The following is a 14509-nucleotide window of genomic DNA, read 5'->3' on the forward strand; positions in this document are numbered from 1 at the left end:
TTCTCGAAACTGGATTTAAGGGAAGCCTATTACCATGTGAGGATCCAGGAGGGGGATGAATGGAAAACGGCATTCAATTGCCCGTTGGGAGCTTTTCAATATAAGGTTTTACCGTTTGGTTTGGCTGGGGCTCCTGGGGTGTTTATGCAATTGATCAATGAAGTATTACATGAACATCTGTTTAAAGGGGTATTGGTCTACTTGGATGATGTATTGATTTATACTGAAACTCTGGAAGAACATGTACAGTTGGTTAAGCAGGTGCTTCGCAAGCTAAGGAAAGCTGAGTTGTATGCCAAACTGTCCAAATGTGCATTCCATCAAACACAAATTGATTATCTGGGGTACAGGATCTCAGATAAAGGCATAGAGATGGATCCTGCTAAAATCCAGGCCATCTTGGAATGGGAGAGACCCCGCACCCGCAGGCAACTTCAAAGTTCAGCAATTACTACAGGTTGTTCATAAAGGGGTTCGCAGAAATAACTTTGCCCCTGACAGATTTGCTTCGGACGAAGGGGGTGGGAGAAACCCGCCGGGTAAAAAACCCAGGCGCACTGCTTAGATGGACTCCAGCTTGTCAGGCGGCGTTCGATAAGCTGAAGGCGTCTTTTACACAGGAGCCTATTTTACAACATCCTGACCCCTACAAGCCTTTTGTTGTTCAGGTGGATGCCTCTGATTATTCTATTGGAGCCCTGTTGTTGCAAGCAGATGGGGCGAGTTGTTTAAAGCCATGTGCCTACCTGTCCCGCAAATTCTCTGAGACGGAGAGACGTTGGCATGTGTGGGAAAAGGAGGCTTTTGCAGTCAAAGCGGCTTTGGACTCTTGGCGCCACTTGCTGGAAGGGGCTAACCATCCATTTGAGGTGTGGACTGACCATAAGAACTTGGAAGCCCTTAGTACCCCTCGCAAGCTGAGCCCTAAACAAGTCCGCTGGGCTCAGTTCTTTAACCGGTTCAACTTCAAACTGAAGTTTATCCCAGGGAAGAAGAACTTTTTAGCAGACGCGCTGTCCAGGCAACCCCAGGACTCCAGCTCAGCGCCAGAGGTGGTCAGTACGCATGTCCCACAACTGGGAATGCCGGCTGTGACCCGCAGCCAAGCCCGTGCGCAGCAGCCTGCCGGCAGTGATTCCGCTCCGCAAGGCACCTTGTCCATTTCATCTCAATTGCAACAAAAGTTTCTAAAGGAGCAAAAAACTGACACTTGGTTGCTAGCCAATAGAGACAATGTTACTTTTGACCAGGGATTCGCTTGGAAATCCAACCGTCTCTATGTCCCTGACAGCTCGCGAAAGGAAGTTTTACTCCGTTCACACGATGATAAGGTTGCTGGGCATTTTGGCTTTGTAAAAACTTTGCACCTGGTTCACAGACAGTTTTGGTGGCCCACATTGCGCAAAGATGTGAAGGATTATGTGGCGTCTTGTTCTGTTTGTGCTATGTCTAAACGTAAGGTGGGAAAGCCTCAAGGTTTGTTACAACCAGTGGCCAGTCCTGCTTGCCCCTGGGAGGAGGTTTCCATGGATTTCATAGTGGAGTTGCCTCCCAGCCAACGAAAAACTGTTATTTGGGTAGTAAAAGACTATTTCTCCAAGCAAGCTCATTGTATCCCATGCGTCTCCATTCCTTCAGCACAACTGGCCCGCCTATTCCTTGTACACGTGTACAGGTTACACGGATGTCCCTCCCGCTTAATTTCTGACAGGGGCACACAATTCACCTCTCAATTTTGGCGGGCATTTTTAAAACTTTTGGGCACTAAACAGGCATTGTCCACGGCGTGGCATCCTGAGACTGACGGGGCCACAGAGGCGCTAAATTCAACACTGGAACAATATTTGCGTGCTTTCGTGAATTATCAACAAGACGACTGGGTTGACCTCCTTCCCTTTGCTGAGGTTGCCTACAACAACGCTGTTCATCAAAGCACCGGTCAAACCCCTTTTCGTACCGTTCACAGCAGGGATTTTGTCCCAATCCCTGACTTGCCGCAGCCATCTATCCCGCTTGCTTCACCATCCGAATGGGCAACACAGCTGGCGGACTCTTGGCCGGTCATCCAGCAGGCACTAGCAGACGTACAGTCTGCTTACAAACAGCACGCTGATAAAAAGCGTGCCCCTCACCCTTCGTTTCAAGTGGGTGACATGGTGTACCTGTCTACCAAATTCATCAAGTCCTCCCAACCATCGAAAAAATTGGCTCCTAAATTTGTGGGTCCATTTCCCATTGTGGCACAAATTAACCCAGTGACTTTTAAACTTGATTTGCCGCATAATTTGAAACGCTTACACCCTGTCTTTCATTGCAGTTTGCTCAAACCCCTTACTCACTTGGACCACTGGCATGATCAACCTCCGCCGCCTCCTCCCATCATGATTGACGGGCAACAACACTTTGAAGTAAAAGAAATTCTTGACTCTCGCCGGCTTCGCAACACCCTGCAGTACCTAGTTCGCTGGAAACATTTCCCTCACCCAGAATGGGTGGCCGCTCACGATGTGGCTTCCCCTATTCTTGTTCGTCGTTTCCATAATGCTTACCCCTCCAAACCGGGTCCGTAAATTGATTTTTTGGGGGGGGGGGCAGTATGTCATGTTCACCGTTTCAATGTGCTTGGTACATCGTAACGTTTCGCATGTCATTTGCCTGATACGTGTTTGATCTCGGGAGAGAGGAGGATTCCTCGTCAGGGAGTTGTTATCTGTTGGCCGCTGGGTTGGAATGTGTTTGGGTTATCTCATGTGTTCAAGGTTGCTTTCCCAGGATGTGTGGAAAACGGTTACCAGCACCTGGTAGGGGGGTGGTTGCTATGGCTGGTAGGGGGGAGGGATTACGTTTGGAGCCGAGGGTTTTTAGTTTGTATTTGGCGCGCTTTTAGTCATTCTCAGCTTTCTCTGTATCTGCCATAATTTCCCTAATAAATCAGATTTCATTTAAGTAACCTCTTGTGAGTCTGAGTGTTTGGGATAGGCAACCATTACAACAATCCATTCACCTCAGTTTCTGTTATCTTATTTCGTTTCCTTAGAATATCCATTGCTACCGTCTTTCAATTATCTGCCTCAACTCTTCTGTCACCATCGCTCCCGAACGTCCTTTGTTGGTTTAAACGGATTCCTCCGCCTCAGATTCCTACAGTATATCAACTCATTCAGATCTGCCTGTTTGCCTCAGAATTAACGACTTCTACCAACTTCAATTAATTGGTAATTCAGTATTACACAATCAGATTGATTTGTTTCCTAAATTGTATTTTACCTGTTTGCCTACAACTATCTCTGTTTTTATTTAATTATTTTAAATTAATTTACCTTAGAATTAATTACCTGATTCATATTAATCCATTTTTATTCTATTTTTAATTCATAATGATCTTCAGGTTACTAAAATTAAATAATAATTTTCAGATTAATCATTATAGACCTTCCAGGTATTGTAAATTCTGTTTAATAAAGAACTATTATATTTATATTCTGAGTCAGTCGCTTAAGCAGGACAGTTATCATCTTATACTTTTTCTGCCAGGGTTTGTGCCCTTCATATTCTCCATATTACAAAATACTTTGCATTGCTTGAAGGAAACCTTAATTTTTAAAGCTTCCTGGACACTGCTAGTGAGCTGTAGTGACCTTTATTTTCTTACATCATAGAATTAATTTAGCTGAAAACATAAATTACTGTAGTTTTAAATAAGCTCCAGACATAATGGAGACATTTGGCACTCCTGATATTTTCTTTCAGTCTCTTTTTCAACATTCTCATTTTTTATAAGTTTCTCTTTTGCAATTAAATATCCCTGTGTTGGTCTATACTTGCTGTTTCTCATTTACATGAATTCTAAATGTAATGCTATTTTAGTTATTTTTCTTACTGATTTTATAGTGGTTGTTCTTGCACAGAATTTGGGTCACCATTTAGAATTAATTCTAGGATTGCCTTCCAAGACCAACCATTCTAAGGCATAGTTAATAGGGGTATCTAGAAAGTTGCTTTCCGTGTCATGGCTTCATCATTAATGTACTAGTCTGTCGGAGAGTACTTGAAGTTCCACTTTACATGCTTCCCTGATTTATCTTCCATTTCAAGATAACCCTCAGTATTTTGATCAGGTGGGCAATAGCATATTCCTCGTTCTATTTCACATTTAGGGCCAGAGTCTACCACCCATAGTGATTCTATGGAGGAATCCAGTCTACCAATGTTTGTTAGTTTGTTAGATTTTATACACTCCTTGATTTAAAGAGCAATGCCCTTTCCCTGTACCTTCTGCTTCTTGCAGAAGGTAAGAAAAACTGCCTTCCCAGACCTGAGGGTGGAGTTTTCTCCAATTGGCTTCCTGAATTTGAGTGAGGACGGACCATGACACATTTCTAGCTTTGCCAGTTAAGCTGACAGAAGCGTTGATAATGTCTGCTACTTCTACAATACCCCAATTTACAAAGCTGAGTGAATGAAAACAAAAAGGCACTAGAAAGCAACTTCATTTTCTTATTTTCCATTTTTCTACTAGCAAGTTAAGACAAACTCATCAAGGTTATTTTTCATGTCTTTTCTTACTTGTAAGCACAGCTATTTTAGATGCAACCTTCTCAGCAAAACCAATTCTTGTATTCAGTCCTGTGCCAACTGCAGTGCCACCAGCTGCCAGTTCATAGACTCTTGGCATGACCAATTTGATCCTTGTGATACCATATTTGACTTGTTGCACATAAGCGCTGAATTCCTTAGCAAAAGTAAGAAGAAATATGGGGAATTTCATAGCATTTCTTTTATTCCATGTGACAAATATTTAAAATGAGCCACCCATTACTTTATAATTAGAAAAAAGCTATTGTACGCAAAGAAGAAATTAGTACTTCCCCCCCAAGAAATTAGTACTTTTTCATTGTATGAAACTGTAAAATGATTTGTACCTGGCCAAGGGTAAGAGGAACTGCATCCTGTGTATGAGTACGTCCAATTTTAATAATTTCAGAAAACTCTTTTGACTTGGCATCAAGGGAATCTTGAAGCTTCTGTAGCCCTGGTAACAGCACTTCATGAACTTCCAATGCAGCAGCAATATGCATTGCAGTGGGAAATGTATCATTTGAGCTCTTTTAACATTCAAAAACAGCAAATTATTATCTGAACATTTCTCTCATGACCATCAGCAAAATGGGGAAGTAGGGTTGAGGAAAAGACTAAGCATCTGAGGGGTAGTGAAGAGACATAGTGGCCGGGTAATGACGCAATGGTAAAGTTATTCTAGGAATTATACTACCTTCCTTAAAATAGCGGGAAGCTATATTGCTGATTTTAACATTGCTGATTGCCAGTCCCTAAGTTCACTAAAAATAGAGTCTTTGGTAACACATGTTAAGCTATATGTAAAAAATTAGAAAAACTGCCCATCTTCCCAATCACTATCATGTATGATGCCATTCAAACCAATAATAATAATTAACACTATCCCAAGCTGACACACAATATACAGCATCTGAGAAACAATTCTAGATAGGAATTGCCCCCGGAGGTGAGCACCCTTCACTCCTGACCTTCCAGAAGGCCCTGAAGACTTGGCTCTGCCGTCTCACTTGGGGCGGGAAAGTGAGTAACCATTTTTGCGGGTGGCTCGCACCCTAGAGTCCCTCCCACCAGCTTGGAATTTTATAGCCTCTTGGATTTTATATTTATTTATTGGATTTTATAATTATAATGTGTTTGATTTTTATGAGATTTTAACGTTTATGGCTGTAGTTTGATTTTATTGTAAACTGCCCAGAGTCCCTCTTTTGGGGGAGATAGGCAGTAATTAAATTTGAATAATAAACAAACAAACAAACAAATGGGAAAAGCTATGTATTCAGTATTGGGAAGTTAGTTCTCAGTCAATTAGATCCCACAGTTAATTGTTTTTATTACCCCAAACATGATTAAATATAAGAATACAATAGTTATTTTGTTCAAATATGAACATAAAATATTTTGTTGAAGAACTGCAGCAGGCCATACACTGAACTTCACACATACACACATACATTGAGACACACTGAATATTTTATGCCCAGCTAAGCAACTTCTATTTAATAAATATCATGACCAATTCAAAGATACTTGCTAATGTAGAAAAAAATGGGGAAAAAGGAAAAATATATTGACCTGGCTTTTATTAACATGGTCATTAGGATGTACTGGGTCCTTGCTCCCCAGTTTACCTCCCAGTATCTCAATAGCTCTGTTGCTGATGACTTCATTAACATTCATGTTAGTCTGAGTTCCAGATCCAGTTTGCCATACCACCAAAGGAAAGTGATCATTTAATTTACCTTCAGATACCTATAAAACATACTCTTTATTAATTATGCTGCTATATAATATACATTGAGGAAAAAAGTACTGTTTTATTTGTTTGAAATAGCAAATAGACAGAAGTCAACAACAAGAAACAGGCCTAACCATCAACAAATAAGTTCAATATAACAAACAGGAACATATTTTGAGGAAAACAATCAGGATGGTAGGGGGCCTGGAAGTTAAAACTTATGGGTAGTCCTTGGGTTACAATAGTTATTGGAACTGGGATTGCCATTGCTAAGTGATGCGGTTGTGAAGTGTGATGTCACATGACCACACTGCTTAGCGACAGCAATCCCAGCAGTCCTGGTTGCTGTTGTAACCCCAGGATATGTGGGTCATTAAGTGGGAAGAGGTAGGAGTCCCAGGTAAGGAGCGGGGGGAGTGCCATGGGATGCTAGGGAGTGTGGGTGGGTCAGTGGGAGCCATGGGAGGGCTGGCAGAGGCCCCAAGTGGGTCGGCAGAGGCCTCAGGAAGGCAGTTGGAGGCTGGGGAAGGGCGCTATGGGAGGGCGTGTGCTACAGAGTGCAGGTGGGTGGGGGGTGCTATGGAGCATGAGATCCCTGGGATCTGGGACCCCATAATGGGCTCCTCAGGAGAAAAGGTGGCGGGAGAGACTTACTGAGGAAACTTGCAACCTTTTCTGCCAGCTTCCTCATTGACCTTGCTTGTGGGAAGCCAGCAGGGAAGGTCCCAAATGGTGATCACGTGACAATGGCTCACCGTGACATCGTAATTGCAAGCCGGGCACCTGAATCGTAATCATGTGACACGGGGATGCTGTGATGGCTGGAACTTTGAGGACCAGTCATAAGCCCATTTTTTCAGCCATGCCATGAATGATGCTGAATGGATGTGAGCCAAGGACTACCTTTATAAGGAACAGGCATTAGGTACAGTGCATACATTTAGCCTGCAAAAGAAAAGACAGGGAGGCACAGGAAGCTTTAATTTAAAGGGAGCAGATTTCAATTGGACAGTAGGAAGAATTTTCTAATGGTAAAAGCTCTTCAATAATGAAACATATTGCTTATACATACATGGTGGAGTCCCCAGCAAGTATTTAAGCAGATTCCTAGTGGTCATCTGCTAGGGATGCTCTAATAGTGGATTCATACATGGGAAAGAGAGTAGAACTGATAACCTCTAAAGTGCCTTCCAACCTAGAATTCGTATTTTTAAATGCATGAAGTATCCACAAATAAGGCATAAGTGATTACCCAAAGTGTAATAAGCAACGAAGTTCACCAAGCCAACCAAACTTTTAAAATGCAATCAAATATTTTAGAGGAGCCAATGCTCAATTAGTCAATCAAATCACTACAGAGAATTTACATTACTGACTTGTTGAGCTTTGGTGTGTGCATTCTGTTTATATCCTTTTCCCTGTTGATGATGAAATATTCACAGTATCTTTGAACAGATTAAGGGAATTAGGTACTTTAACACTGAGAACAAATGACTAAATAAAGACATTACTTTTCAAATACTACATTTCATGCAGACGACCATCATCTATCAATATTAAATACAATTTTTCAGAATCCCACACACGTGCATATTACACCTTACCTCATCTGCTGCCTTGATAATGGCATTAGCAATCTTAGCCTCAAGGCCATAATTCTGGTTTATTTCAGCAGCCGCTCGTTTCAATATACCAAAAGCTCTTATTACTTGAACCTAAGATTTCAAAGAAAAATCTTAAGAATACTGAAATTGTGCATATAAAATAATACATATAAAATATAAGAAACTATCTTACTGGAAGCTATCTTATTTAGATGCTATCTTCTAAATAAATCCTATACACTTTTTGCTCAACCCACTTTCTATTTCATTTATGATACGTTTATATGACGATGCTCTATCTAATAGCAACACCAACACAAATTATCAAAGAACTATTGCTGTTGTATGAGAACTTCTTTCATATAAATCAAAATAGCCAGCGACTTCCAGGGAAGAAATGGTGAAATGAAGACAGCTCCGCTAAAAGCAGAGCTGACGACTGCAGCAGAATGAAGAGCCAGTGAGTAGACTGGCTCTTCATTATTCTTCTCTGGACAAGGAGAGGACTTGAGATTACCCACAAGTGCTCCAGACAGTTGCTCCTCATGAGGAGAACACAAGACAGCTGTCTCTGGCGGGTTTACAGCTCTGGGAGATGAGGGAATAGCCATCTTGCTCAATCCACGGTCAGTGCCATTAAAGGACACTGGGTTCGCATATTCCCTTTTCTAAACATTTTTGGAAATTACTTGTTAACTGCTTTTCAGCTATTATGAACCTTTGGATCGACAAGTCTGAAAACACCGTGTGAGTTTCCTTTAATCCTTAGCGAAATAAGTTTTAAATATAAGTTTAAGCACTTAAAAAAATTCTTTTGGAATAAACAGCCAAAGGGTGATTAGAACTTTGATTCTGGTAAGTTACAAATGGACTAAGGGTCCAGATAAATTTGAAATAAGATTTTGGAATTATAAAAATCTTTCCTGTGGAAAAATGCTTTTGTTTTGAATTCTTTAAAAAAAAAACTTGATAGGATGAGACTTCGAAGGTTGATTCTAGAGGGAACTAGAAGAACTAAAGATTACAATAAAAGGAGAAGAACACTCAAACTTGACCTACAATTAAAGAATGAAGCAAAATATTTTAACATTGGACATACTGAAGGATATTTTTGAACAATGGACCCAGAAGTTAATTTTAAGAGTGTCTTCCTCTATAAACAGACTGTGTTTAAAAGATTATGGAAGAGGAACAAGCTCTACCAGACAAGACTGAAATTTAACTGAAAGTGGATTTAAAAATGACAGGCTAAAAGAATGATATTGAAAAAAATGCTACACTGGACATACAAAAGAAACTGGATGATGTCTTAATAATTAAAAGGGATATACAAATAACAAACCAAGAGAGTGACCTGGATAATTTTCCTACAGGTAGTCCTCACTTAACAATCATTCATTTAGTGAAGGTTCGGGCTTACGATGGCGCTGGAAAAATCGACTTATGACCAGTCCTGTCCTAACAGTCAGGAACCACACTGAGATGAGGAATAGGTCTCTAGTGTTTTATTACTGCTACATTAGACAGAAAATCCTAACAAACTGAAGAAGCGTGGGAAACCCCAGACAGATAAACCCCAAAAGTCAAGGGGGGTCTGTTCTGTGTCTCTTTGAATGGCTACTCAACTCCTCACTACTACGCATGCGTTTTTCCCCCTGGACAGGGGCCCCCTCCTGCTCACCATCAGTGCTCATGACAGGTCCTCACACTTATAACCGTCACAGCGTCCCCACAGTCACATGATCATGATTTGGATGCTTGGCGATCGGTTCACATTTATGACCATCGCAGTGTCCCGTGGTCATGTGATCACCATTTTCAACCTTCCCGGCCAGCTTCCAGCAAACAAAATCAATGGGGAACCATGTGATTCACTTAATGATCATGTGGTTCGCTTAATGCCTGTGGTGATTTGCTTAACAACCACCACAGAAGGTCGTAAAATCGGGTCAGATTCGTTTAATGACTGCTTTGCTTAGCAACTGAAATTCTGGTTCCAATTGTGGTCCTTAAGTGAGGACTACCTGTATATTAGATTTACAAAAGAGGTTTGTTAAAGCTTTGAAAAATGTTGTGAGAAGGGACAAAGAAAAAATTAAAAGAAATCAAGTTCTAGGACATTATTTGAGGGGACTAAAGATCAAGATTGTTAAAATAAAAGGAAGGAATATAAAGTTGGTTTATTTGATCAAGGTTAAAATAGATATATTATTATCTCTGGTAACCCTTAATGGACTTTTGCTGACCAGGACTGAAATGATGAGGTTGTAAGGATTTGTTTATCGATAAGAGATGGGATATGGGAAGATCATTTGTTGCATTTTAACAGAAGGTGATATAAGTTACTAAAATTGTTTACACTTGTGATGAAGGGGGAAGTCATTTCTTTATATATTCTCTTTTTCTTTACTATATTATTTTTTCTTTCTTTTCTATTTCTTTTCTGCACCTTCTATTTTTTCTTTTTATTCTTTTTCTAGTTTGCATTAGTTTTTTAATCATTACAATTGTAATTTTTAATTAAATTACTATTAAAAAAATCAAAACAACCAAAATATCCAGTGAAGAACACTAAGGTAATGTTTCCACACTGTTCTTAACTATGCATCCTTGTTGCTGTCCAAACCACTGAAATAAATAGTCCTGGGTTATTTATTGAGTGATAAATAAAATTAATTGTGGAGCATTCTAAAATACAAAAATAAGAAATATACCTTAAACACAAGCTAGCATTGGTCTGGTACACTTATTAACTAATTAGCATTTAAGGATTAGGAATGGCAACAGCACACTGGCCTACTTTCTCATTCATTCCTCCACTTACTTGTTTATGAGAAACAGACACAATTTAAGATCTATTTCTAACCTTTAACTCTGAGTAAGCTTACATCTATATTAGACCTAAGTTTACATTTAGATAATAAATTCAAGTATTGAATCACTTACCGGCATCCGTTCAGTTGAACCACCAATCTTAAAATTCATTGTAGATCTCACAGTCTGTGCACCATAATACTTGTCATTTGGAACACTGAGTTCACCAAAAGTATCATATTCAATTCTAAAAGATGACTGACTAGCCTAAAAAGGGAAAAGACAAATCCAAGTGTAAAAATGAAAAAGCCACTTTCCCTGTAAATAAATGAATTAATGAATGAATAAAACACTGTAAAGATACACATAAATACTCTTGTTTTCAAAACTGGCATGTATAAAAAATGTATGTGTCCCAATAAAAAAACATTTCAAATACTGTGAATCAATAAGGAGAAACAATGAAAAATAAGGCTGCTACTGCTGGCATCAAGCACTGTTTTAACACATTCCATCTTGTTTCATTATACATTATACAGGATTTTACCAGTTCTCTGGTACCTCATTACTGCTTTCTCAATTCCAGATGAAGTTCTAGGAGGTACCTGGAATTGGCTAAAGCCAAGGGTGGAGCATGATGTTGGCGTAACATGTTAACTATAGATTTTGTGGTCAGCAATGTCCAAACCACATTTAATTTTAATTTCTTTTATTAAACTTATAAGCCACCAAACTCCATAATGACTCTGTCAAATCTGTCTCTTCTTCAGCTTTTTAAAAATCCACACTCCCATAAATCCATATAGTAGTTCCTAAAGTAATGTCTATAGTCTATCTGTATTTGTGGTACGTTTATATGTGTATGCATATGTATCAGATTACCAATTGAATTTTAAAAAATGATAAAGCTTTCACCAAGCTTTCAAGTCTTTTACTGTGCTGAATTTACACATTTTGTATTTATTTAAAATGGAAGCCATCCTGGGTATTTATATAAGTAGAAATGTAATATGCATACCCAATCAATAGGATTGACTCTACAAAGTAGCCTGGTGCTGTTAAACATGCTTTGTTGAGGATGGCTGGGAGTGATATCTAACAGTCTCTAAGGTCATTCACTGTTATCAATTCTACCGGCCTATTAGTGTGATATTTCTTTGAAATACCAGTTGACTAGTAGCACTGTATTTATTAAGCAGTGGGAAAGTTTGTCTTGTATGTGTGAAAGAGAGAGAAACTTGAACTTTAAAGTAAGTTGCAAGTTTTAATTTCTCTCTTCTTCTGATGGGGCTTCTCTCTCTCTCTCTCTCTCAGGTGTAGGCACTGGAGCTGAGGTTGTGACTGCATGTTCTGAAAGGACCTCAGTTTATGTTACTTGAGACCAGTTTCTCACTGAAAATTGAGCTCTGCATTATGAAATAAATAAATAAATATAAATAAATGAATATTTATTTATTCATTCCAATAGCCGCCCAAGTGACTCTGAGCGGTTTATAACAATAAAAACTATAAAACAATTAAAACAATTTCAATTAAAACAATTAAAATACAAAATAAATATACATGGCCACCAAATAAGCGATACATGGATGTTAATATAACCAACAAATGGGACCATTCACACGCTCAGGGCCCCAGACCCAGGCACATAACTAGGTCTTCACGCCCTTACTTAAGGCTAACAGGGTCGGGGACATCCTAATCTCTGCAGGGAGAATATTCCAGAGGGCAGGCGCTATGGCACACCTTCTAGTCCCTACCGACATTCCTTGGTTTAAGGGACCCGCAGCATACCCAACCTACTAGATCGAATTGGATGGGCAGAAACAACTGGGAGAAGACGGTCGCTTGGGAACCTGTCCCAAGCCATATTATTAAAAATAATATTTAAATACATATTAATTATTAAATATAATATTATAGCAAGTTATAACCCCAAAGACATGAGCAGGGGCTGACCACAGAATAAATTGCAAACTGCTAATTACATGGCAGGACCAAAATTTTGTCTGTTTTTAATCATCTTAGAATGATAAAAGGAATATTTCACCTCTCTGAGGCTTTGTAGTTCTTTTCCCATTCTTATAGAGAACATGGGAACCTGTTTTCTGACAAATCAAGGGAAACAGTCCATATATTAAAAAATGTCAATGTTGTAAAAAAAAAATCCCAGATATATTTTAAATGGCTATATATTTGTCACTGAATATGGCAAAACACACACACAAACCAAATGTGTAAGCATGTTGTAGCACTGCATGCTATATGTACAAATGACAATCCCATCCTTTGACCCTTCCCTTTGGAAAAATTTCTGTGAATACTTATGTGAAGAGAATTCCAAAATCTTGATTAGAGCAACTTTAAATTAACCAAGGACACAAAATACTGTACAAACTTTCCAAATACATGTGCTTTCTTGATGACTTCTTTCCAAATCATAGGTCAGAGTTTAAGCAGTTTTTTCAACCACAGTTGTACATTTACCTTTTAATAATTAACTGGCCAACATACAGGATTGCACTTTATCATTAGGCAGGACAGAAGGTCAAGAAGAAATAAAATTGCTTTAGCTTAATGATGAAGTTAACAGGCTTTTTAATTGTTTTCTAAAAATTGCTAATTCTTCTGTTCGTTCCTTTACAATACACATATAAACCAAGAATATTATTTAAGTGTCAGATAGTATACTGCAGTATTCAAGTGTATTATAGTACTAAACACAATTACGTTTTGCTCAGTTATAATATGCAGATTAGTTTTAGAGGTAAAAGTGATAAACTGTAGCAATTAATTTAGACAAAAATGTTCCAAACATTATCTAATTTTAAGATACTCCTCTAAAAGCAAAATTGCTGTTAAAAACAGCATTAAAAGCTATATCCTCCTCTGTGACCTAGTATGATAGCAGGGATGGAGATGAGAACCAGATCACTGACTAAAGTGCATGTTTGCCGTAGGTGATTATGCCAGAGGCTGGATGGTTTTTGCAAGACCTTAGTTAATATTATACGACTTCCTGTGAAAGCATCTGGCTAAGACAAAAGGAATAAGAAACAAAAGTGGTACCACTTTCGAAGTCACCTATTCAGGGAGAGCATGTGGATGATGTCTTCCTAATGAACTCACCAAGTTCTCAAGAGGGCAGCCTAGAATGGTAATGGAAGCTTCAACAACATTGATATTTATTTTTTAAAAAAAAGAACTAGCTCATCCAGAAGAGGAAGGTCAGACATTTTTTACCTCCCTTGTTGACAATATCATTTTTCAGAGGGTGTTCAGCTATCTTGGACATGATCCTAACCAATCAAGAGGAACTGGAAAACCAATTTAACTGTGGGAGGAAAAACTGAAAGTTAGTAATGTACCAAGGACAGGACATGCTGAAGAACAAGATCCTAAAAGCAGAGGCACAAGCAATCCCCATGAGAAGGAAAAAATAGCTTTAAGAGGCCTATATAGATAAATATTATACTATATGAGCTCCCTGCCAAGCTGGGAAGAAGGAGATGTACAGGAAATGGAAGCAGTGCCTAAGAACTTAGGCAAAGTACAGTCTGATAGCTCCAGCTCATAGAGGTGGAATCAGGAAAGCTGAAGTTCAGAATCAGATGAACCTGGAAAGGAGTGCAAAATATACTAGAGGGTTGGAGAGAGTAAGTAAAAGAACAGTGACAAAAATAATAATGAGGAATAGGGAAAAAGCTTGACACTTTCTCCATATACCTTCTTTAAAGCTAATCTGACAAGTCTATGACTGTAATTAGAAAATTATCAG

The 14509-nt window shown here is 39.0% G+C and overlaps 1 protein-coding gene across 2 annotated transcripts in view; it reads right to left on the reverse strand.

Annotated features, from left to right (window-relative positions):
- The window catches only part of FH (fumarate hydratase), a 39662-nt gene that overhangs the window by 20245 nt on the left and 4908 nt on the right, over positions 1 to 14509 (reverse strand). For both annotated transcript variants that reach the window (XM_063300323.1, XM_063300324.1), the window contains exons 2-6: positions 10864 to 10998; positions 7918 to 8028; positions 6151 to 6327; positions 4923 to 5105; positions 4567 to 4732 (exon numbers count right to left, since the gene is read on the reverse strand). In XM_063300323.1, coding sequence (XP_063156393.1) covers positions 4567 to 4732; positions 4923 to 5105; positions 6151 to 6327; positions 7918 to 8028; positions 10864 to 10998 — 772 coding nt within the window. The remainder of the gene's footprint in view (positions 1 to 4566; positions 4733 to 4922; positions 5106 to 6150; positions 6328 to 7917; positions 8029 to 10863; positions 10999 to 14509) is intronic.

The sequence above is a fragment of the Candoia aspera genome, chromosome 4, assembly GCF_035149785.1.
Source record: "Candoia aspera isolate rCanAsp1 chromosome 4, rCanAsp1.hap2, whole genome shotgun sequence".
NCBI classification, from domain to species: Eukaryota; Metazoa; Chordata; class Lepidosauria; order Squamata; family Boidae; genus Candoia; species Candoia aspera.